The following is a 26677-nucleotide window of genomic DNA, read 5'->3' as shown; positions in this document are numbered from 1 at the left end:
CAAAATAAATTTACAATGGCAATAATACATGAAAAAATATATATATATTACATGTATTCTGGAAGAAAAAAGATGACAGATATTCTGGAAGAAAAAACATGACAGATATTCTGGAAGAAAAAAAAAGATTATATATATTCTGGAAGAAAAAAGGTGACAGATATTCTGGAAGAAAAAAGATGACAGATATTCTGGAAGAAAAAAAATGTATATATTCTGGAAGAAAAAAGATGACATTCTGGAAAAAAAAGTTTAAGTACGCCTATAAGTCTTTTAATTTCTCTTCAAACAAATCAAGTTCTCTTATTATTCCAAAAAGTTTATAGGCGTTGTCTTAAAAACTCAGATGAAGGAGCGTAGGTTCTAAGCTATGGGTCTTTTATAGCACATAAACATTATTAATACAACATTCATGGGACGTTTTTGGAACATTGTAGTTGCATGTTAGCCTACTTACTGTTTCAGATGGTTCAGAGAACATTCAAAATATATTATCAATATAAATATTATATTCGCATTACCCAGAGCAAACGTTTTTAAACGTTCAGAGAACATTGAGAAATTATAATACTTAATGGGAACCTTAGCAAAATGTTTTTTTTTTGTTGGTTTTTTTTCTTAGCTGGGAAATTTATGTTATTGCATGTAACATTTCATTACACTATAAGACAAAAAAAAAAAAAAATTCCAGATGTGGTTAATATCTGTGCGCGTCCACTGGGCGGATGTGGAGTAATGAAAGTGCACATACTTTCTCTTTCGAGCGCGTTTTGTGTGCGAGGGAAAGTGTGTGTGGGTCAGTCAGTGAAAGTGACAGGAGTCATGTAGACTTCAGCTCAAGCTGTAGATCGAGGTTTGTTAGGAACACATGGAGCTGTTGAAATGCGAGCGGACTGAATGAAAAGCGTCGGGATGACTTCTGCTCCTGGAGTTCGCTCTGTTTGCTTCAGAGGATTCTCTCTCGCGTTCCTGCTCTTATCCACATGCGCCTGCAGCGGTGAGTATCCTTACATAATCAACGTTTCAGAAGGACACTATTATCCATATTGTTACGTAAAATGTCACTATAAAATATCCTTTAGATCTATATACAACTCTCTCTCTCTCTCTCTCTCTCTCTCTCTCTCTATATATATATATATTATTTGTTGAATATTTAATAATCAACTAAATCGAATGTACATAGTTTGATAGACATATTTCTGCATTTAATTTTTTTTAACAATTTATAACACTTACTCTTTCCCCTTAAACCAAAAGGGTTAAAAAAAAAAACATACTAAATGGTTTATGTTTTATAAAATAAAATAAAAATGCCAGTAGTTTTCTGCAAGGGGTAGATTTAGGGTTGGTGTAGGCTGATAGAAAATACAGTTTGTACAGTAGACAAACCATTATGCCTACGGGGAGACCCCTAAACCACAAATGTGTGTGTGTGTGTGTGTGCACTGAAAAGAAATGAGTCATTAAATTTACAAAAAAATTTGCAATCAATTTGTTTTAGCTATATTTAAATAAACAAATTTACTTGACTAACTTTCGACATTTTTTTATTTAAATGTAGCTAAAATAAATTGTTTGCAACCACTTACCTTTTAGTAAATTTAGTAAATTCAATGAATATTTTTTTCAGTGTATGTGTGTGTGCAATGCAATAATAAAATATAACAATTTATTATAATTATTGAATTATTTTATTATATATTTGTTAATTAATGATAAAAATTTATTCCTAAATTTCATAATCAACACAAAATCAAATGTATAGATAGTTTGATAGATAGATAGATGTGTCCATAAATTTGTTCACCTGAATTTTTACTATAAAAAAAAAAAAAAATCTTTGTACATTATACTGTATAGGTACAATTATGTGTCTGCTTGGTACACACCCACACACAAACACACACACACCCACACACACACAACACACTAACAAAAAAGTACCCAAAAGTACTGCTGTTTGAACATGCACCACAGTAATATGTTATTATCTGATGAATCATTCATGCTATAAATCCCAAAGCACCTGATATCATTAGCATAGTATTTTGAAACGTGTTCATTCAGATCAGGTTGTTTGTTGACTGAGTGTGAGATGTTTATCTCCATATTTCCTCCACAGACCTCGCTGATATTACTGTTACGGGCACAGATGGAGAAGCAGTATCTCTTCCCTGCAAGTGTCCTCCGGATTTGCCTCCGTATCTGGTCTGGCAGAAGATCGCCGGTGAACAGCCGCTCGTGGTTAATTACCACAAAAATGACAACCAAGAAGACAACATCACGGCACTCGAGTACAGGAACAGAACGGAGCTGAAGCTGAGTGGAAACTGTTCTCTAGTGTTTCACAGAGTGACTCCGTCAGACCAGGGACTGTACGAGTGTTACTATAAGACATCACCGTTAAGATGTGAAAGAATCCATCTGCTCGTCACAGGTCAGTAAGTGTGCATTTATTTCGCACTAAAAATGTGAATTTGATATGCTTTATATGGCATTTTTTTGTGTTCGCTTTGTTCATTTTAATGGTACTGCGGTTTAAAATTAAAATACGTTCTCTATAAAATTAAGTCGCATTCATTATATTGTTAAAGATAAAATAAAGCATAACTTCATGCTGCTGAGCAAATCAACTTAGCAATAAATTTTGTGTTATCTACTCATTAAAAACATTAATTAAATTAACTCCAAAATGAAAAGCCAAACCGAGTGTTTGTAGGTCTTAATTCTTATAAATCAGTAAATGTGTTGTCACTCCTCACAATTGCAAGTTTATATCTCACAATTCTGACTTTATAATATTTCATAATTCTTACTTTATATCTCAGTTCTGACTTTATACAGTATATCACAATTCTGATTTATAATATCTCATAATTCTGACTTTATGTCTTGCAATTCTGACTTTGTCTCAATTCTGACTTTATATCTCAGTTCTGACTTTATATCTCAGTTCTGACTTTATACAGTATATCACAATTCTGATTTTATAATATCTCATAATTCTAACTTTATATTATCTCATAATTCTGACTTTATGTCTTGCAATTCTGACTTTATATCTCAATTCTGACTTTGTCTCAATTCTGACTTTATATCTCAGTTCTGACTTTGTATCTCTCAATTCTCTCAATATCTCGCTCAATTCTGAATGGTCAGAATTGTGAGATATAGACTCACTTTTTCTGAATTCCATGGCAGAAATCAATATTCTATAGCTCATAGTCTTTTGCATGAAGATTATACAGTAAACTCATTCAGCTTTTATAACTAGATGTGAGCTCTCCAACCTCTCGTGTGAGAAATAAGGAAATGTTTCTCTTTTACTATCATGCTTGACTTCAAGTTATTCATTTTATCTATGTTTATCTGTCTGTTCCTTGGGAATTGGAGCAATGGTTTTGCTGCAGACCTTTTGACTCATAGTTGATCTAATCGCTACAATGCTGAGTATATCAGATTACAGGGTTTGCATCCAAAAGAAAGCATTTTGTGAAGATTTAAGACTATACGAATCACCATTACACTACTCTAGCACAAATATACAATGAACCTCTGTTGTTTCTGTAGAAAAACAACACCAAATACCCGGTCAGAACGTACAGAGCACCATTGTGGCGTCTTCAGTTTGTGTGTTTCTCATCATTGTTGCAATTGCTGCAGTATACGTGGGAATTACTTGCAGGAATAGACTTCAAATAAGAAGTAAGTCCATTTTTTTCTGTGTTCATTACAATTAAAGTAAATGGCAGCGTACAATAAGAAGCTCTTATAGGCGTAGTATGTGAACTCTTCTTGCACCTTGATTTTGGTTTAAAAGCTCTGCGACAGTCACATTAAGATGAAACCTGAGCCGATAATCAACATTGTGCATGTCATTTATGGTGTTTTTCTTTCTTTGCAGGAACATTCATTGCAACATCAAGGGGGAGCATTTAACAGCTGTCAATTCAGAGCAAGATCTAGATCTATAGCTACATTTGAGTGGCTTTTCACAGATGTAGCAAATGCAACAAACAAAACAACAAAATGCACAAGCTCACACACGTCGTGCAGTTCTTATGCAGGTGAACCATTTCACTTGCTTACCCAAAACCATCATTTCTGACACTTCTCCATCTATTAAAGGAGTAAATTACCGCTGACAAAATGAGCTTTTGATAATTGCTGGCTGTCTATGCAAGAAAAAAAACGCTTAAAAAAAAAAGAAAAGTTGTGCTGCATGACTAGAGAATACAAAAATGGGCAAGTCTGTAGTTTTCAGAATTTTGTTGACAAATAAATGGGGATTTCTTGTATAGGTCACACTTATAAAGAATACACACTGTGCATTTACTTATACTACTGATATTGGAACAAAGTTGGTTGAAAACTTTGTAAAACACGTTGGTTGCAAACTTACAACAATAACAATAATGCAACTGTGAATGCCAATGACTGGCTAATAATTTCACTTATGCTTTAACATGGTTATAATTGCTTTTTGCTGTTTGGAGGCATAATATCAAGACCAATCAAGTGGTTTTTGAAGTAAAGAGTCTGGTGATCTATTAAAACATAGAATTTGTCCAAAATATTATAACATTAAATAAACATGAGTGAACCTCAGAGAAAAGATTAAATACAAAGAATAATGTATATGCTTCCTTTAACATATGCTTTCTGTCCAAATACTTTACACTTTACATCCTTATGCTCGATGAGACCAAGAGTCTGGTGATGTCTATGGGTCACAGACTCACTGCTGTGATTGTGTTCAAGGGATCTGCAACTAAATAATAGCTTTTAATCTTTTATATCTGCCTTATGTTCAACTGCTCCAATACTTATGCTCTCATCAATGAGTGGGATGAACTCTAAAAGTGCTGTGCTTTTATTTGGTAAAACATGTATGTGTTGAAACGGCTAATAATAAAATGTGACATTCTGTAGTTTTGTCTCATATTCATCTTTTATTCATATTTGCAAATGTCTTGACTCCACAGCCAACAGACCAATTTTGTCTTTACTGGTCCAATACTTATGGAGGGCACTGTATATTCATAAGAACATGGGCCTGTTCCAGAGACAGTCATGCATGCCCATACCATGACACCACCTCCACCATGCTTTACAGATGTATGCTTGAGATCATTGCAGTTCCCTTTTTTTGCCATGCATAAAGTATCCCAGCTAACAAGGAACATTCCCAGAACTTTGCTTAACATTCTTCCAGAAAGGTTAATATAAAGTTCATTCAAAGTTAATGTTTTCTAAATGTTAGCACAAAAACATCACTCATACATTATTCATTCAATGCTTTTTTTTTCTTAAACATTTTAGTTGGACGTTCATCCAATATTTTTCTAAATGTTACTTGTTTCAGAACATGCAGAGAACATTCAAAAGTAACATTCCCATAATGTTTGCATAACCAAGAAAAAAAGCAAGTCTTGTCTGGTATCCAAAATACCCAAACCTGTATTAACAGGAGACAAAGTGATGATGATAAAAAGGAGAGTTTATTGAATAATCTTAGTTGGATATGTTTCAATGCTCAGACTTTGTTTAAACATGGCAAATTCAACAAGTACTGTTATACCAAACTGAATCACAACAACATCCCATAAACCTTGAGTTTCCATAAACATTCCCTCGTATCTCGTATTCATGAAGACAAACAGCTCTTAAAACCACAGTCACAAGACTAAACAACGATGGAAAAAATAACATAAAAAACAATATAATGTAATATTAATGACTAATCAATTAATGATTCAATGAAATTAGTATATGCTAAAATGATTATATGATTAAATGTAAAAATAAAAACAATTAAATGATTATAAATGAAAGAAAGTAAAACACAACATAAATTGATGGTTGCTCTCTTGAAGCAAATAATGTTTTCATAACATGTCAGGAATTTTAGCAAAACGTTCTCAAAACATATGTTTGTTAGCTGGGACATTACCAATAAAATGTCTGAAACTCTTCCAAACATAATACTGAGAAATGACTCTGAAACATGAAAATAAAAACTTTATATCAAACTGAAAAGTTTGTGTGTTTATGAATGGTCACTGAACTTTAAAGGATAAGTTCACTTCTAGAATAAAAATGTCCTGATAATTTTCTCACGCCCATGTCATGTTCATGTTTTTGTTCCTTCAGTCAAGAAAAGGTGTTTAAGGAAAATATTCCAGGATTTTGTTTTTCCATTTTTTTTCCCATGACTTCAATGGGTTGACGGTCCACATTGCAGCTTCAAGGGGCTCTACACAATCTCAGCCGAGAAATAAGGGACTTATCTAGCAAAACGATCAGTCATTTTCTGAACGAATACAAATTTGTGACCGTGGAGCACAAGACCAGTCATAAGTAGCACAGGTATATCTGTAGCAATAGCCAAGCATAATAAATAAAACAAGTTGAGAAAACTCAAAAATCTGCTGAAGCTGGTTGCCTTAAACTTTTTAAGTTTTCTCAGCTTTTTTGTTTTCTTTATTTTATAAAAGCACAAAGTTTTGTTGTTATTATGCGTGTATTCAAATAAAAGTAGACCCTTTACAGGTTCGATTGATGTATTGCTGTTAGCTGTATGATTAAACTTACTTTTTAAAATGTATTTATTTTATTACAGTGCTAAAACAACAAAGGTTGAGAGAACTTAAACGTTTAAGGCAACCAGCTTCAGCAGATTTTTGAGTTTTCTCAACTTGTTGTTTTAAGTTTATACAACAAAAAGTTGAGAAAACTAAAAAATGTCCTACAAAGATAAGTTGAGAAAACTCAAAAACCTGCTGAAGCTGGTTGCCTTAAACTTTTAAGTTCTCTCAAATTATTATTATTTTTTTACAGTGTAGTTTTTAAGTCCACTATATGGAGTAATATCCTGGAATGCTTTCCTCAAAAGCCTTCATTTATTTTCGACTGAAGAAATAAAGAACATGACATGGGGGTGAGTAAATTATCAGGACGTTTTTATTCTGGAAGTGAACTAATCCTTTAACACTTGTTCTTAGCAGTTTGATAACATCACTAGTGCTGAGTGAAGAGCATATGATAACATGTCACATTTCTGCTTGACACCTGAAGTTTTAGTGGTTAGTGAACGCTGAGGCACTCGTGCATGAGATCGAGTGGCAAAATACTAACACACAAATGTTCTGACAGGCGACCGGAAAAAAGTGTTTGATGTGGTAACATCTAAACCAACTGGTTTTATTCAGGTTGAAAGTGTAACTTGATATGAGTAAATCAAGTTGATGGACATAAAGTTTAACTTGTTGCACGTCGATTTGACACAAACTTAGTTTTCAAACTGCTCAAAATACTGGTTGAAATTTTATGAATGTTTTTTAAATTTAGGGTCATGAATATGCATGCGAAATTTTGACACATAGATGTGTTTTGGAAAGACTGTACAAACCCCACTGACCCTCAGTGCTTTCCATGCAATTTACCAAAAATCAACATTTTGAAAAACACTAAAGATTAATATATATATATATATATATATATATATATATATATATATATATATACACTGTATATGTGTGTGTGTACATGAGAACATATAATATTTAAGACTTAAAAAATTACTCAAAATTGTCAGTCACTGACAATTTGGCACATAGCCTTAGAGTTTGTACTCGACTAAAGCAGACAGACTGGCTAAACCAACAGTCTGCTAGACGCCTCACGTCACAGAAGTCAGTTAATTCTCAGCACATAGATACTCTTTCACCTAGATATCACATTATAGAGACTGTGTCTGTTCCCCGAACTAGAAAATACAGAAAACATCCAAACCAAAGTAAGAGTAACAATTTAATTTATGTTCAACAAATAAAAAACAGATATAATACAGATAAACAAATGATCACTGACCCTAAACTAGATGTGCTCTGTTTGACAGAAACCTGGCTAAAACCAGATGACTACATTACTTTAAACTGTATCCTCCCAAGATTACAGTTACAAACATGAACCGCATCCAAAAGGTAAAGGGGGAGGTGTTGCCACAATTTATAGCAATATTTCAGTATTTCTCAGAGGGTCGGGTTTCAAGTATACTGTAATTCGTTTGAAGTAATGGTGCTTCATATAACGTTATCCAAAGAAACAAGTGTTAGTGATAAATCCCCTGTGATGTTTGTACTGGCTACTGTATACAGGCCACCAGGGCACCATACAGACTTTATTAAAGAATTTGCTGATTTTCTATTTATAGACATTCTAAACTCCATTGGTGTTAAACAACATGTTTCAGGACCTACTCATTGTCGAAATCATACTCTAGAATTAATACTGTCATATGGAATTGATATCAGTGGCGTTGAAATATTGCAGCAGAGCGATGATATCTCAGATCATTTTCTAGTTTTGTGTATATTCCATATAGCTAAAGCTGTAAAGTCAACTCCTTGTTACAAATATGTTAGAACCATAACTTCTACCACAAAAGACTACTTTATAAATAATCTTCCTGACTTATCTAAATTCCTCAGCATATCCAATAGCTCAGAACAACTTGATGATGTTACAGAAACTATTGACTCTCACTTTTCTAGCACTTTAGATACGGTTGCTCCTCTACGCTTAAGGAAGATTAAGGAAAAGAGTCCAACACCGTGGTATAATGAGCACACTCGGGCCCTAAAGAGAGCAGCCCGGAAAATGGAGCGCAGCTGGAGAAAAACTAAATTAGAGGTATTTCGTATTGCTTGGAGGGAAAGTACCCTATCCTACAGAAAAGCTTTAAAAACTGCTAGATCTGTGTAACATTTGGACCAATCAGACACACAACTATTTGTTATATTTAACAAATAATCTCTTATGCCCCCTCACCTAACCAAAAGGCCAACTATGAGGGTCTGTGGACGACTTCTTGGGTCCTAAGAAGGCAGAACAGGCCTCTGGTTCCATGGCAACCCATCTGATAACACTTGTTTTATTGTCATCATCAAGCCTTGCGGCCTTGACTTTCCATTCAACAAAGGACCCTCGGACCTCAGCAGATCTCTTTCTTAGCTCTTTTCCACTTTCTACCTGGAAAGAACATTTCTACCTCAGAACATCTTTGGAATTCATCGCTCTTCAACCCGAAAGAACGTGATCGGGAGTCCAAAACCTTGAAACCATTATATTATTATACCTAATATTCAAGTGCTTGCATGATTCTTTAGTTAAATGTATGTATAAAATGTATTTTATAAAAAGACAAAAATATATATTTATAGACTGTACTTTAAAGTTTCACAGTTTAAGTTTACAATTGTGACATACAATGTCATAACATTTGATCTGAACAAAAAATGACATCTGCTTAATATCAATGAAAAATAAAGTGCTTGCAGGATTCCTAAAGAAAACAAAACAATTGTAAAACAATGAAATAAATACAGATGTTAAACATTCTCAGAACTTTTTTTTACCACAAAAGCCCAAATGACGCCACACTTCAGCTTTGTACATCGAAACGAGAGCTGGAACAATTCTTTCATCCTCCATTAACTGTATTAATGCTAACATTAGTGGAGTGCCCTGATGCTAGTGTTTCATGTCACTGTTTAAGTTCAGAGATGAAGACTAGCGGTCGGGATATGAACTCAAAATGAAACAACTGCAATGAATCTTGTATGATTTTATTTTATTTTTTAAATATTGATATTCTGTTTTGGAGAATCGATATAGTATCTCCAAACAAAATATCGCGATACTCATCGTGTATCGATATTTTCTTACACCCCTAACAGCTAGAGTGATATTAACTAGTGATCTATCATAAGCATGCATAAAATGGTGTACAATACACAAAAACATATACAAGAACAGTAATAATATACACAATGACCTGAAGATATGTGTGCTCATTCAAAGAAAGGTTTTTCTATGAATTAATTAGAGAAGATTCAATTCTACGACGTAATGTGTCTTTCCTAAGAGGAAGTGTTGCTCTACCTGCATTCCATTGAGCAATAAAACAAGTGTTATCAGATGGGTTGCCATGAAACCAGAGACCTGGAGTCACTGACAGACACACCAGCACCAGTATGTGTACTGGGTGGGGGGGGTGGGGGGGGGGGGGTCTGTGACCATTTGTTAATCTAATAACTAACTGATTTGTTAAATCAAATGCAAAATTGTGTGTCTGGTTGGAAAAATGCTACAATATCAAAAACGGGATGACTAGCAATTTCTTACTGCTAAATTCTGAAAAAAACGAATTTTTGGACCAAACACTTTAGCATGTAATAACCTAGATCACTGTCTAATACTTGATGGCTGCTCTGTAAATTATTCATCATCAGTTAGGAACCTTTTTGATAGCAATCTTTCCTTCGAAAAACGTTTCTAGCATTTGTAAAACTGCATTTTTCCATCTTAAAAATATATCTAAATTACGACCTATGCTCTCAATGTCAAATGCAGAAATATTAATTCATGCATTCATGACCTCGAGGCTAGATTATTGTAATGCTTTATTGGTGGTTGTTCTGCACGTTTAATAAACAAACTCCAGCTGGTTCAAAATGCAGCAGCTAGAGTTCTTACTAGAACCAGGAAGTATGACCACATTAGCCCGGTTCTGTCAACACCGCACTGGCTCCCTATTAGACATCGTATACATTTTAAGCTCTTGCTAATTACCTATAAAGCCCTGAATGGTTTGTCACCTCAGTATTTGAGTGAGCTCTTATCACATTATAGTCCTGCGATCTCAAAACTCTGGCCATTTGATAATACCTAGAATATCAAAATCAACTGCGGGCGGGAGATCGTTTTCCTATTTAGCTCCCAATCTCTGGAACAATCTACCTAACACTGTTCAGGAAGCAGACACACTGTCAGTTTAAATCTAGATTAAAGACCCATCTCTTTAATCTGGCTTACACATAATACACTATCACATTTCTATAATTCAAATCCGTTAAAGGATTGTTAGGCTGCTTTAATTAGGTCAACTGGAACCGGGAACACTTCCAAAAACTCCTGATGTACTTGTTACATTGTTAGAAGAATGGCATCTACGCTAATATTAGTCTGTTTCTTTCTTATTCTGAGGTCACCGTAGCCACCCAGATCCAGACTGTATCCAGATCAGATGGGACACAGAGGTAAGTGCAATACAAACAACAGGTTTATTGAAAAGCAGCAGAGGGGAATGAGATGAGCAGTAAGTCCGGGTAAGCAGGCGGGGAATGGGAAGGTCTCTTGGGGCTTATCTGAGTGTTAATGTCCTTGTTTCTTAATCCAGGGGATCCAGAGGCAACAGTGGAGCGTGGAGACGGTGGAGCACACGAGCGAAGGAGAACGGGGATAGGAACACAGGAGCAACTGGTAAGTAGACAAAAGGTAAGTGGGTCAGGTTAGTCAACATAGAATATTTGAGACCAGACAGTGAGTGAACGGGAGAAGTGCTGGGATATAGTGCTGTTGATGAGTGCTGACAGGTGGCGGTGATCAGAAATCAGGGGATTGGTGAGTGTTGTTGGTGGTGACTGTGGTGACTCTCTGAAAACTAAGAATAAATAATGTTAGATAATATTTATAATAGTAGTTATCTGCACCAACCAAACATGTCATCAACCAAACAAATTTTGATGTTTAAAACTTTAATGCTTTCCGTTAAAATACACATAATCTGTAAAAAAAACAACAACAAAAAAACACGAACAACAATAGATGAAGTAAGAAGTAATTGAATTAAAGTTAATAAGTGACTTTCTACAAGGTGTTTGTGTATCAAGTCATTCCCTTACATGGAGAGCTAAATGACTCATTATGGTTCATATTTGATATGTCTGTTCCTCATAAACAGCACAGCAATATTTGGAAGATACACAGAAGTGAAACTGAGCAAAATACATTTGCTCTCCCCAAACTGCCATTTTATTAGTCATTAACAGACGTGGTTTCTCAGTTTAAGAGCATTTGTTTGTTCGATTGACAAATAGCTCTGCTAAGACTAAACACAGAAAAAGCGGTTTATCTTGACCAACAAGGTCTCCAAAAAATTCAAAAGGCTGTGGAACTGATTTTTGGAACATAGTAGCGTGGTTAATTCAGATTAACTCTAGCCAGCTTGATCAATATGCTTAACCAGGGAAAACCACATCCACAAGGATCAGAATTTGGCTTTTGGATCAAACCGAATGAAATTCTGCCAAACTAGACATTTCCACATATTCGGAAGTGTTGTGCAATCCAGTGCATGTCATCATCTCCCGCATCAGATTTCACCTCCTTATTTTCTGACAAACACACTTTTGACAAACAGGCTGTAAAACAAACTCGTATATGCACTTACACAACACTCTCATTATATATATATATATAGAGAGAGAGAGAGAGTACACAACCAAAACTAACTGGATTTATAATGCCCTGACTGCTTTCAGTCTTTCTAAAGAGACAAAATTCACAGTTTATAATAATATTGTGGTTAGAAAGCGTCCCAGCTGACAGAGATCCAAGAAGCTGAGTGAGAAAGTCAGATATGAGCAGATGAAGTAATTATGTAAAAAGGAGCAGAGTTATTGAATAATCTTAGCTGCATGTTTCAGTGCTCAGACTTCATCAACAGGTGTTATTAAACTCTAAAGAAATATGTAAAAATAGGGTATACAATATACTGTATAATCTGAAGGATTTTTTCCGCATTTATTTTTTTACTGGTGTTTTACCAGTATTTTGAATTTTACACTTCACTGCATTGTGTTTTAGAGTTAACAGAAATGTAAGTAAAATTAATGGATAATGTCGTGTGTAATGATGTCACGAATCCTGATTCTAGCCCGCCGGCCCACCGCTGACTCCAGCCCAGAGCAAGTTCCCGTGGATATAGTCCACACATCGCGGCCAGGACTGCCGTGCCATGTCCCCAGAGTCATGGATTTTAAGTCTTGTTGTGCCCACAGGAACAGTTTTAATCCATCTCGTCTTGTCTTGTCTGTCCATGGAGACTCGTCGGGGGACATTCCCAGCCGCCTGCCTCTCCTGTCACGGAAGTGGAAGCGGTTACTGAGGGACCCTGTGAGGGCCCCTGACTCCTCGTCATGCCCTGGAGGGCTCCTGATACCCCGTAGCTGCCCCATGGAATTTGTAGGGGGGTTGTACGGTTCTGGCTGTAGTGGCCGGGCCGAGGGGACTGAGGCCACAGTCAAGTCAAGTCAATATTATTTGTATAGCGCTTTTAACAATACAAATTGTGTGTAATTAATTATCTTGTTTCCTTGTTTGGTTGGTCCCTTTATAAGTCCTCAGTTCTCCCTCAGTCTTTGTCTTGGATTATTGTTGGTATATTGCATGTTGTTTCTTATTAAATATTGCCATTTCTCCTACTCCTCGTCGTGCGCTCATTCCATACACGTAACAGAATCCAAGACCGAAACCAAAGATGAGGAGGCATCTGATGTTGGTTCCCCGCAAGGAAAATTTGGGGATCTTAAGCCTGCTTCCTCCGCCCACGGCGATGATGATGCCGCCCACGGCGATGATTGTGCTCCTGCCGTTCGCGGGTAAATCCAGCCTGCCACCGTTCGCGGCCAACACAAGCTCGCCGGCAGAGGGTATCACAAGCCCATCGGCAAAGAGTATGGCAGGCAATACCCCCGGAGTTCTCGGCTCCTGTCCTCTCCCCAGAGTCCGCTCTGCTACAGCACCCTCCTGTGCCTGTTCCATGCCAGCGCTTCCCTGTACTCGCTCTGCCACAGCAATCCCCAGTGCTCGCCTCTCCAGAGCCAGTCCCTCCAGTGCCCGATTCTCCAGGGCCAGTCCCTATGCTGACAGAGCGCCCCCAGGAAATAGTGCTTCCAGAGCGTGCCTAGGAATTAGTGCTGCCTGAGCGCCCTCCAGTGCCTGCTCCTCGCAAGTGCCCTCCTGCGTCTCCGCTGGTGCCGTCCAGCTCTCCTGCGTCTCCGCTGGTGCCGTCCAGCTCTCCTATGTCTCCGCTGGTTCCGTCCAGCTCTCCTGCATCTCCGCTGGTGCCGTCCAGCTCTCCTGCGTCTCCGCTGGTTCCGTCCAGCTCTCCTATGTCTCCGCTGGTTCCGTCCAGCTCCGCGCTTCAAGAGCGCCCCCAAGTGTCCACGCTTCAAGAGTGCCCCCAAGTATCCGCGCTTCAAGAGCGCCCCCAAGAGTCCGCGCTGTCTGAGCGCCCCCAAGAGTCCGCTCCTCCAGAGCGCCCCCAAGTGCCCGCTCCTCCAGAGCGCCCTCAAGTGCCCGCTCCTCCTCAATGGCTCCCAGAGGGGAACTTCCCCAAGAATTTTTTTTGGGGGGCCATATAGTCACGGCCTGTGCGGCCAGGCCAAGGGCCAAGGCCACGGAACTCCCTGATCCGCCATGGCCGTCCAAGCTCCCTGATCCACCATGGCCTCCCGAGTCTCCTGATCCGCCCTGGAGGCTTCGCTTGTCTCTTCCCTGTCCTGGCCTTACTCCAGCCTCCAGGGCGCCCGCCCCCCCTCACCGATGTGACTGTTACGGTGCAGGACGCAGCTTCCGGTAGGGGGGGCTATATCTGTCACGGTTTGGTTTCTGTTTAGTTTCCCATTTGCCCTTATTTGGTTTTTCCTGTTCTAGTTTCCTGTCATTAGTTAATCATCGTTAATTCTCATCACCTGCGTGTAATTAATTATCTTGTTTCCTTGTTTGGTTGGTCCCTACATAAGTCCTCAGTTCTCCCTCAGTCTTTGTCTTGGATTAATGTTAAGTTGGTATGTTGTTTCTTATTAAATATCTCCATTTCTCCTACTCCTCGTCGTGCGCTCCTTCCATACACGTAACAACAGTGTCATTCACACAAGCACTAAACACCATCATGGTGAGATTCATTAAACTGAAATATGCAATAAACATTAATTTAACAACATTAGATGTAACATACAACCCTAATAAACATAACTGATAAGAAGAAACAGTTTTTTCAAAGAAAAAATATCAAATTCAAACAAAATTTGAAATGCAACCCAGGGAATTCTGGGAATGTCAGTTTACAGTTTTTCCCTGTACATTTTACAGGAATTTACCGTTAACCATTTAACAGGTTTTTACTGTAGCATTTTCACCGTTTTTTTAGCGTTAAAAATCACAGTCATTTTTTACAGTGTGCTTTGTGTATTTATTCAAATCCGATGGGAGACCAAAAATAGCAATTAGGGGGCATGGTTCAAGGGAAATATTAAAAACTTAATCCAAAAATCTTCCAGCTTTGAACAAGAAAAAAACATATGGGTATGATCAGCAGGAGCCAAAGAACACCTATTGTAAGTGGCATCCACACCCGAAAATAGCTTACTTAATTTGACGTTTGAAAAATGAATTCTATGAAAAACCTTGAATTGGATCAGACTCAGTCTGGCACAGGATGAAGAAGAGTTAACTCTACCAGTAGCTAATTCCCACCAATCCAAATCCAAACTAAATCAGAGTTCTTCTTCCCATTGATGTTTAAACTGAGAGGTTGAAGGCAAAATATAAGGGAGAATTAAATTATATAAAAAGGAAATAACAAGTTTCTGTGTTAGGGACTTCTCATATAAGGAGGGTTCAGGCAAGAGTGGAAAAGAAGGACAGTGAGAATGAACAAAGTTGCGTACTTGAAAGAAATGAAACAAGTTAGAATGTGGTATGCTGAATTTAATTGAAAGATCAGAAAAAGTTGCAAAAACTCCATCAATAAATAAATCAGAGAAATATACAAGGCCTTTGTTTTCCCATGAAGCATAAGCAGATCCTAGAGTTGAAGGAATAAATGATTCTTGTAAATATGGCCATAAAGAGAAGGAGCAGCGAGTTTAAAATGTTGTCTGAATTGCCTCCAGATCCTAAGAGAAGTGCATACTACTGGATTTTTGGTACTCTTTGAGGGGCAACTGGATAAAGGAGCAAACACCAAGACAGGGAGCGAAGATGAAGAACAAGACTGTGCTTCTAACTTACACCAATCTAAATGGGGAGAGTTGTACCAGCTATGAATTTTGCTAATATTTGTTGCCCAGTAATAAATAAATAAAATTAGGCAGTGCTAGACCTTTTTTATGTCTCTGAAGATAAGTCTTACTTAGCCTAGGAGATCTGCCCTGCCATATATAAGAAGAAATTGCCCCATCTAGCTGTTTAAAGAAGGACTTGGGTAAAAAAACTGGGAGGGTCTGAAAAAAGGAACAAAAACCCAGGTAAAATATTCATTTTAATTGATTGAATTCTACAAAATAAAGTGAGAGGCAGTTTATCCCAAAGTTGCAACGCTAATTTAACTTGTGTGAGCAATTTTGAAAAATGTTATTGATATAATAGATCAAAGGAATGTGAAATATTTACTCCCAGATGATGAAACTTTGTAGAGGATAACTGAAATGGCAACGCCCCAGCTGGAATGTGTTTAGCCAAATCATTAACTGGGAAACATTCACTTTTATTTATGTTAAGCTTATATCCAGAAAAGGATCCAAAAGGGTTAAAAATATGCAACAAATCAGAGACCGAGCTGACCGGGTTTGAAATAGAAAGCAAAAGGTCATCAGCATAGAGTGAGACACGATGTTCTATTCCTCCCCTAGTGATCCCTGAAAAGAGCAAGGAATTTTTCAAAGCTATAGAAAGAGGTTCTATTGCTAAGGCAAACAATAAAGGAGAAAGAGGACATCCTTGACGGGTGCCTCTAGAGAGGGGAAACTATTGTGAACACAAACAGTTAGTTCTAACACTGGCCACAGGTGCGGTGTACAGAAGACATATCCATGAGATAAAAAAGAGATACTGTATACTGTAAGCTATAGTGATGGAAATTTACTGCTTCACATTTTCTTATCTCTTACTGGTGAAGGCAAATATGAAACCACACAAACATAAGACTACACAACACTGGAAAAATAATACTAAATCATATAATACTAAATAAATGACTAATCAATGAATGAATAAATTAAATTAGTATGTAAATGACAATATAACTGCCTTTCAATTGTTCTTTTTTCTTTCCACAACATTGTCAGTAATTTGTATTTTGTATTGAATGAAATAAAAATAAATTATTATATGATTACACAAAATACAATAAAAATATTAATAAAATAATTATAAATTAATGAATGCATTAAAAGTAATGATAGAAAACAAAGAAAATAATGTTCTCAAAACATTAGCACAAAAAGTGGTAAAGATTAATTCATTACTGACTTTATTGATTTTATGGTATATTGTTAATGCACTCAATCAATCAATAAAAATAAATAAAAATAAAAAATTAAGATTTTAAAGAACTGCATATAACATTTTTGTCCATTTAAACAAACAAACAAAAATAAATAAATAAATAAATAAATAAATTACAAAAAAATATTCGGTAACACTTTACAATATGGGCACATGAATAATCATATATAATGCCTAAATTAATACTTAGTTCATCACATACTAATGATTATTAAAGGAGTTAACTAATTATGAACTAACGAAGAGCTATCCTTAACTACGACTGGAGTCATACGCATTCATGCATGAATAACGGCAGCCTTAACTTAATGTTTGATAGTTAATGCATTAATTAGTGTTACCAAATATGAATATTTGCAAATGTGATTCATATCTGTCATTCATACATAAATGAAACAGGTCATGCTATAATAAACTTTAAATAAATTTTCAAATAATAATAACCATCTTTACATATTTATAATCAATAAATAGATTTGAACTAAATGAGCATTGCTTGTTCCACAGCTAGGTATATTTGAATCATAAATGTAATTGTTTTCACAATGAATAGATTTATGCTGATTCTGAGCCATCTGAATAAATACATTTTGAAAATATGCTTATTAAATAAAATCAAATAAATGCAAAACGTTAATAATAAACTAAACTGTTATTTTTAAATGCAGAAATCTGACCTGTTTGACCAATATGCATGAAATTTTGAAGTTTATTAAAAAAAACATTTATATGAAATTATATTAATACTAATATTATTGACTAATAAAAAATGGATTTAATATTTCATCCAGTATATTAAGAAATACCTGATGAGATGATGAAAATGTGGATAACAGGGATGATGTGTGTGTGTGAAATACATCCATTGACTGCTGGGTGTCAGTGTTGCTCCATCTGTGTAAAACGTACAACAGCATAATATTCTGTGAATTTAAAAAGAGAAATAAACCTCAGAAAGCAGCAGATGACCAATAAGATGCACTGATACCACTCGAGAATTCATTTTTCTGCTGGAATGTAATTTCCACCGAATCTCCAATTATGCTTTTTGTTTGATAACGCTGCATGGTGCAAACAACACATTTTTGGATTAAAAAAATTAATAGAATAATTTCACAGCTGGCATTTTCTATCTTAAAATATCCTATATCTTAAAAACACCACTTAAATACTATTTTCACAATTTTTGTATACTTTTAATAAAAATCAACCCTTGGGTATAAAAGAGCCTGTAAGATACTCATTAATGCAGCTGCATGATTAATGTATGTGCGAACTAAAGCTACTTTTATCTGTATTACTAATTTATTCTTGAATTAGACTCTCAGTCAAGGAGTTGTGTAACACCTATAGAGATCTGACCGCCAGTATTCACATTCATCACAATAGCACCTGCTGAAGAACATGACAAAGTCTGCCATCTATACTCATGCGTGCTCAGTTCTGCTGCCGGCTCGTTTTCCAGCTGTAAATGTCATGAGACTACGGCAGCTTGCTTTATAAATGGGATAACAACTAAAAATGGTAATTACTCTTAATCTCATGATTTGGCACTTTTTCAGAATTGAGAGATATAAAATACTATAAAGTCGGAATTGTTGAAATTGTTAAAGTTGTAATTGAGGGGAGGGCACAACTGAGAGCAACACAGGTACAACAACACACGAATAACGAACCAGCACAGGACTGCAAACACAGGGAGACTAAGTACGGCAGGTAATGAGGGAGACACAGGTGGAATCACTGAAACAATAATGAGGTAACAAGATGGGCGGGGTCAGACAATAGACAATGCACATGGCACCAACAAACACACAACAAGCCATGTGCTCACACAAAAGACAGTGTCTCTGGTGGCTATCTAGGGCACACTAGCTGAAGACTGTGACAGATATGAAGTCGGAATTGCAAGGTATAAAGTCAGAATTGTGAGATGGAAAGTTGAAATTGAGAGATGTAAAATCCAAATTGTGAGATATAAAGTCAGAATTGTGAGATGTAAAGTTCAAATTGTAAGATATAAAGTTGACATTTTAAACTCGGAATTGTGAGATACAAAGTCGGAAATTGTGAGATATAAAGTTGGAATTGTGAGATATAAAGTCGGAAATTGTGAGATATAAAGTCAAAATTCTAAGATGTAATGTCAGAATTGTGAGATGTAATGTCAGAATTGTGAGATGTAAAGTTGGAATTGTCAGATGTAAAGTCGGAATTGTGAGATGTAAAGTCAAAATTGTGAGATGTAAAGTTGGAATTGTGAGATGTAAAGTCGGAATTGTGAGATGTAAAGTCAAAATTGTGAGATGTAAAGTTGGAATTGTCAGATGTAAAGTCGGAATTGTGAGATGTAAAGTCAAAATTGTGAGATGTAAAGTTGGAATTGTGAGATGTAAAGTTGGAATTGTCAGATGTAAAGTCGGAATTGTGAGATGTAAAGTCAAAATTGTAAGATGTAAAGTCGGAAATGCAAGGTATGAAGTCGCAATTGTGAGCTGTAATGTTGGAAATACAAGGTATGTCGGAATTGTAAGACAAAGTTGGAATTGTGAAATTTTAAACTCGGAATTGTGAGATATAAAGTCAGAATTGTGAAAAGTCAGAACTGCAAGATATAAAGTCGGAACTGCGAGATGTAAAGTCCAAATTGTGAGATATAAAATTGGAATTGTGAAATTTAAACTCGGAATTACAAGATATAGAAGAATTGTATACAAGAATTGTGAGATGTAAAATCAGTATTGTGAGATATAAAGTCAGAATTGTGAAATTATGATTATTAATCTTTATTTAACCAGGCAAGTCACTTAAGAACATGTTCTAATTTTCAACAACAACCTGGCAGAAGAATTAAAATCTTCTGGAGGAGATTGAATGTATGTTTGTTTGTATGTCCTCCAGGAGATTTTAATTCTTCTGCCAGATATTTTTGAAAATTATACACACACAATAGCAAAACTTTGTGTGTGTATAAATAAGCAAAAATAAATAAATAAAACAAGATATAAATCAAGATACAGACACATTTCCAAGATATATAAGCAACATTTCTATGTCGTTTCCACCATTATCATTTCCTTCACATAATACTATTCATGCAATAATAATCATGTGAGATGGTGTAAATTGACACTGGTTGGAATTTCATTACTTTCAGGAAAAAAAGACAGATTTCTCCTGTGGCGTATGATAATGTTCACAGAGCATGAGAGGTTGAACAGTAAAAACACTTGTATTTGAAACACTCCGTCATTAAATGGGAGGTTCGATCCATTACTGATGCATTGAGTCTGGATGACTGCAGTTACTCAGATAATCAGGCACAGATGACAGGTGCGTGACCTTCACCCTCCGCAACTGATGCAGATCAACCCGTCTTCCTACGGCCAGAAACCCCTGCACCTTCCCAACTGGAGATCCGCGGGTGACTCAGGGTTGAGGAAAATCTGCGAAATGTCAAGGGTTGACATCTAAATTGATGCAGAGGCCCAGGTCTGCGGGGGCTGATAAATGTAGCGTAGAAAATGACATTTGAAGCCCAAACTAGGAGGCAGTCATCTGTGCAGACAGCCTTCATCGGCTCCATCATGAGCTAATGGCCACCTGTCTGCCTGCCTGCAGCGAGACGGGATCATGAGACTGTAAATAGACTCTTCAGACAAACATCAACCCCAAATTTACCTATGAACGTCCTCTTTAACTCAAACTAACAACCCAAATCACAGCTTAATGGTAGTTGAATAATGCGTCTGTTTGTTCTAGTGATCAGTCACACATGGAAGCCCATTTCTGCATTTATATTTTTACAAATGCAAGTTTACAGCTTACAATTCTGACTTTATATCTTGCAAATTCGTCTTTGAAAATACTAAAAAGAATGAAATGCATGCAGAATAAAACAGCTTATGAAACAGATCTGCTGGTCTCAGCTGGTTTAGCCGTATCTGAGCCTGATCAGAGGACACAAAACCCTCTAAAACCGTCAAACCACACTTGCTTGGGAGCCCAGCTAACAACTTTACACTGGTTTAAACTGTTTTATTCAGCAAGGCTCTGAGGGGAGTAATAATGATCACTATAACGGTTACGTATACAGCCACGAGAGTGGAATTACACACCATCAAAATCATTGAAAATACTTGCGTGTTTGTGTGTTCACTGAAAAGTGTCCATACTGTGAACAAACAGTGAATAAGACACACACTGACCACTTTTCTCTGTTCTGTTCTTCAAAATATAATCATATGAGTTGAGCTGAAGTGCACTTCTAAGAAATACAATTTTCTGTCAAATGTCAATCCGAGACGTCTCACAGGTCACTCAGATGCTGGCAGAATAACAAAATAACCTGCTACTGCGCAAAAACAGGAGGAGAGTGTTCATTTCATATTCATAACATTCATTATTCCCCAACGTGATGTTCTTAATGCATCAAATGCTTGAAATTCTCACCATGACATGAAGAATATAAATGGTTGTGTCGACTCTGGGTCCTAAGATCTGACGACAAGGACTGCAGATGAGAAGAGAGAAAACTGTTTTCATGCTTCTAAGAGGCTGCAAAAGAAAAACAGTCACTGTAGTATAATGAAACATTTATTATTATTCTATCCATTTTGAATAACCCCCGTCAATGGAGAAAGATGCTCTTTAAAAGCATAATGGTGCAATTATGACCGTCAAACCAACTAACTAACCCATGACCTGGATAAAAAAAAAACGTCTGTAATCATATATATATATATATATATATATATTAGTGATGCACTAAAATGATTTGCTTACTATAACACTGAAACTGAAATTAAAGTTTTAATTTAGCAGAACATTTTAAATGTAAAAAGTTTAATAATCCAATAGACAACACTTAATTAAAAAGTTGTATATAAATTGCACAGTTTTAAAAATATGTTTCTACTCCAAATTTGTGTTGAAAATAACATTTAAATGGTTGCAGTAAAAAAAAACAAAACAAGCAGATTTATTTACACCTATTAAATAAGACATGACTAAAATATTAAGTAAAATAATAATAATAATTCAATACAAATAATATTTAAAAGTACATTAAAATAAAATATAAATATAATATAGAATAATATTATAACATGCTGCCGCAATCCAAACACGCCATCGGAGTAGCACTAAATAAACTTTATTTAGTGTTTCGGTCAATGATTGTATGATTTTTTTGACACATTGAATTAAATTCTAAGGAATTTTTCTGTCAAGTCAGCTTTATCAAAGCGTTCTTCACAATACAACAGCCCACTATTCCTCAAGACTAGCCAAACACCAGCATTTGAGAACCGTTTTCCTCCACAAACACCCTCCAGAGCATCTTACGCTCAAGTGTTTATTATGTCGGAGCGTTTGGACCTCAGAGAGACGCTCATGTTCAAGCCGACTGGCAGCAGATTCTCACGGATGTAGTGCTTATCTCCAGATCTACAGCTCATTTCCATGCAAATCATCTCCACAAGCTTCCAAACTGTGCGACGGACCACAATTACACTGGAACACAGAGGTGGGCAAAAATACAAGTGTTTGATGTTGACGTTAGATTAGTTTCTCTCGCAGCAGGTTGATGACACGCATCCTACCTCTGCTGTTTATGAGGAGAACAAGCACGTCCTGCAGGATCGAGGTCAGAGTGATCTTAGAAGTGGAGAAGCTGGTTAGTTTGTGGGTGTTGAGATGGTTTCAATCGCTCGACTATCACATACTCTACTGTACTTTAGCTGATGTAGTGATAGAGACCGTATGGAACAAATTTTCGTTTTATCAATGCAAACTATTCAAATCACAAATGCATGCAGACGAGAAATCACAGCCCTCTTGATTGATTCTCATAAACCTTATTGAGATTAAATGGAGAGCAAACTAAGCCTTTACCGGAGTCCTCTGATGTTTCTCTTGAGATCTTTAATTAATGGTTTAAGCATGTTTGCTAACATTCCCGTTAAGTTATGAAAATGTTACTTCTGAATGTTCTCTTAAATGTTTTGTTGGTTTTGTGAACATTAAGGTAACATTCCATTGTGTATCATTTTGCAAACATTATGAGAATGTTACTTTTGAATGTTCTCTGAATGTTCCAAAAAAAGTAGCAACATTTAAAAAGTTAGATGAACTTACAAATAAAAAAAGTTTGTACTAATGTTTTGAGAACATTATTAAAGACCAGATAACTTTCAATGGACATTCTAATAATGTTAACGTAATGTTAACTTCCCTGTTTGCTGGGATGTCTACTTCTGACTTTCAGAGATCTCCATTTTAGGTCTTGTTTTCGTTCCTGCTGAAGAATTTCAGGAGAAACTTGTTGACTGAAACACACCCAAGACTTACTGAATTCCTCTGAACTATGATTGAGCAACATCTGAGAATAAAATATTCATCTGTGAGGTAGTTCCTGGTGGTAGATATCATAATTACACCCAGCGAACAGAGAACGTCCTAAATGATTTCTATAACGTCCCGAGAACCAAGAACAATGATTTTAAGCATTTAAAAACCTTGATGCTTTGAATGCTAATATACATAAATGTGACCCTGGACCACAAAAGCAGTCTTAAGTAGCAGGTGTATTTGTAGCAATAGCCAAAATCTGACATATTGCATGGGTCAAAATTATACATTTTTCTTTTAATGCCAAAAATCATTTCCTACCGTAAATATATCACAAATTAATGTTTGATTAGTAATATGCATTGCTAAGAACTTCATTTGAACAACTTTAAAGGTGATTTTCTCAATATTTCGATTTTTTTGCTCCCTCAGATTCCAGATTTTCAAATAGTTGTATCTCAGACAAATATTATCCTATCCTAACAAACTATACATCAATGGAAATATTATTTATTCAGCTTTCAGATGAAATTTTTAAAAAAAATACACATATGACTGGTTTACTTAACACTGGTATAAGCAAGAAAAATATTTTTAATTTGGATTATTCGAGAACATAATGTTTTCATAACCTAAATGTAACGTTAGAAAACATTCTCAGAACATTTTGTTAGCATACAGACAGTGTGCATTCTGACAAAATAAACATTTGCAAGCATATAACATAAAACACAAACATTTTACTAGAACTTAGACCATGTTTTACCAGTGAGGATTATTTAGGCTAGTTATTTATTTTTTTTTGAAAGTGTTTAGCATTTTTTACTTTATCTGGTATAGGCCTACATTAAGAAAAAAACATATAATCTAAAATCTTTGGTTTTTCGAAGCTCCAGAATCTCACACATAACAGCGTCCAACAAAACACACTGACCCTGGCCTGGAGGAAGACATTCCTTACATGTATCGAGATGATGAAGGGCTGTGAGGCCGGAGCGCTTCCTCTGGAGGGGATAGAGATGCCAGAGTAATGGAAGACCGTGGTCAGAGCTTCTCCCTCAGGATAATGGGCCAGAAAGCCACAGTCTCATTTTTAACAGACCTTTTGTCGCCTCGCTTCGGGCTCCTTGAGGAAACAAATAATGACTCCTCGGCTCAACCTAACGATCCACATCAACGGATCCGGGACGATTCATTCACGTGTTAAAGATGATCCACACGAACAGCTCGTGACTGATTCATGAGGTTCAAACTGTGGCGTTTAGAGCGCTGGAAGCATGATGTGCATGAACAAATGATGAAACTCTTCCACGTTAAAGATGATTCACGGCTTATTCACTTTTATGGGAAGCTACACCGCGAGCAGCTTGATGCGAAACTGATGAGAAGTTTAGTTTTAAAAAAATCAGCAGAACACACACACACACACACTTGAATCCTCCACAGTTTGGTTGGTGTGCGGTCGTCTTCATGGTCCTCATTCAACAAGCACTTCTGTGCAGAACTTCAAAAAGGTAAAGGGGAGAAGTACCGGGAGCCTGCGGCAGAAACCGACCCAACATCCTGCATAAATTCCCTTTGATGTGCAACTTTGATCAGAACCAGATACTAATACTGCAGCCATCCCGCTCTCCGTTTGCTGCTGATTATGTAATAATACCGAACTGCCACTGAGATGAACGGGAACGTTAACGGACGGATTGTTACCGGTATTTCTGACTGCGTTCAAGTCCCAGCTAACAGGGAACGTTACCACAACTTTCACTAAGGTTTTTTTTTTAAAGTTACATAAATCATAGGACAAAATAACCCGATTTCATGAATGTGTGTTTCAATGGCATTATTTCTATTTGGCATACTATTTATACGCAAAAATGGACTTTGTTGTGCATATGATACGCAATTGGTAGGTTTAGGGGTGTGGGGTAGGTGCGTATTATATGTAAGCCAAAATGCATAGGCCTATTATATGCACGCCAAAGTCAGTTTCTGCATATAAATAGCACGTAACATACAAAAAATCATGCTATTGGTAGCCTACGCATTTCCATGCAAAATGTCCTTTTGATGTTATTTGCACTTGATGAAGGTTCCAAGAGCTTTTTTGTAACCTTTAAATCACGCTCTAATCACGACAAGAATTGGACATTTTAACGTTCTTAGAATGTTAAAAATAAACAGTCAATAAGGTTATGTTTTGGCTGGAAAAATTAGTAGAACGTTGTAAGAAACATTTTAGGAACCTTTAAATATACCCAAAAATAAAGGACATTCTTATTAAAAATAAACATTCAAATAATGTTATATTTTGGGTGAAAATAAAGTTAGTAGAACACTGTAAGAAAAGTTTTTATAAACTGTTAATAACATTTAAATCACGACAAGAAACCCATTTCTATTGCTTTTTTATATATTTCATTTCATTCCATTTATTTATTTTGTATAAAGCAGCCTGCAGTCACTTAAATTTTTGTTGTCTATAGAGCCTTAATATGACAAAAATATCCCAGCTAACAAAAATATGATGTTCTAAAAATATTCTATTAATGTTTTCATTCAGTTCATTTTTTCAGAAGCTTTCAGAGTTTTCATTTTTGGATGAACTACCCCTTTAAGTATAATGTAAAGAAAAAATGTAGAAACAGAAAAATACATTGAAATGAAATTAAATGAGTCAATCAAATGATGGTGACAGGAAACTGTGTTGTGATTGGCACGTTTCATATTGACTCACACTGATCTCAGCAACTCCTGAGATCAGTGTGCACTGTAAACACAACTTTGCTTGGTCATTCATGTGGTCAGACCTCATAAATATGATATGTTGGACTTCACTTGAAGTCTGCATCAGTATTCATTAAAACAGAAGCTCCTCTCAGACACTGACGGCACCTGTGGCCCTTCACAGAGAGTCAGGAACCTGTCGAGTAATTTTGCTTGACTTATTCCTGCTTACCAGACTTCCATCTATTCTCTTTTAATGAAAGCACCCAAATATTATTGCCTCGGCGTCTGTGATTATCCGTGTCAAGCTCCGTGATAGATATCTAATGATCAGTGAGTATAATCTTCACAGAGCTGCTGTTATCTCAGGAACGGTTCACTTCACGTCACCGCACACATTAGA

General features: G+C 36.2%; 1 protein-coding gene across 1 annotated transcript; it reads left to right on the top strand.

Annotated features, from left to right (window-relative positions):
* The first annotated feature begins 716 nt into the window (after positions 1-716).
* LOC306874083 (uncharacterized protein) lies at positions 717-6038 on the top strand. The gene is made up of 4 exons (XM_079423820.1): positions 717-997; positions 2126-2440; positions 3574-3708; positions 3908-6038. Exons 1-4 carry the CDS (start codon positions 898-900, stop codon positions 3940-3942), a joined length of 585 nt encoding a protein of 194 aa, XP_079279946.1. The 5' UTR covers positions 717-897; the 3' UTR covers positions 3943-6038.
* The last annotated feature ends 20639 nt before the right edge of the window (positions 6039-26677 follow it).

Source organism: Barbus barbus (assembly GCF_936440315.1).
Source record: "Barbus barbus genome assembly, chromosome: 8".
NCBI lineage: Eukaryota > Metazoa > Chordata > Actinopteri > Cypriniformes > Cyprinidae > Barbus > Barbus barbus.
Note: the sequence above shows the minus strand (reverse complement) of the source record. Positions and strands in the feature narration are given on the sequence as shown.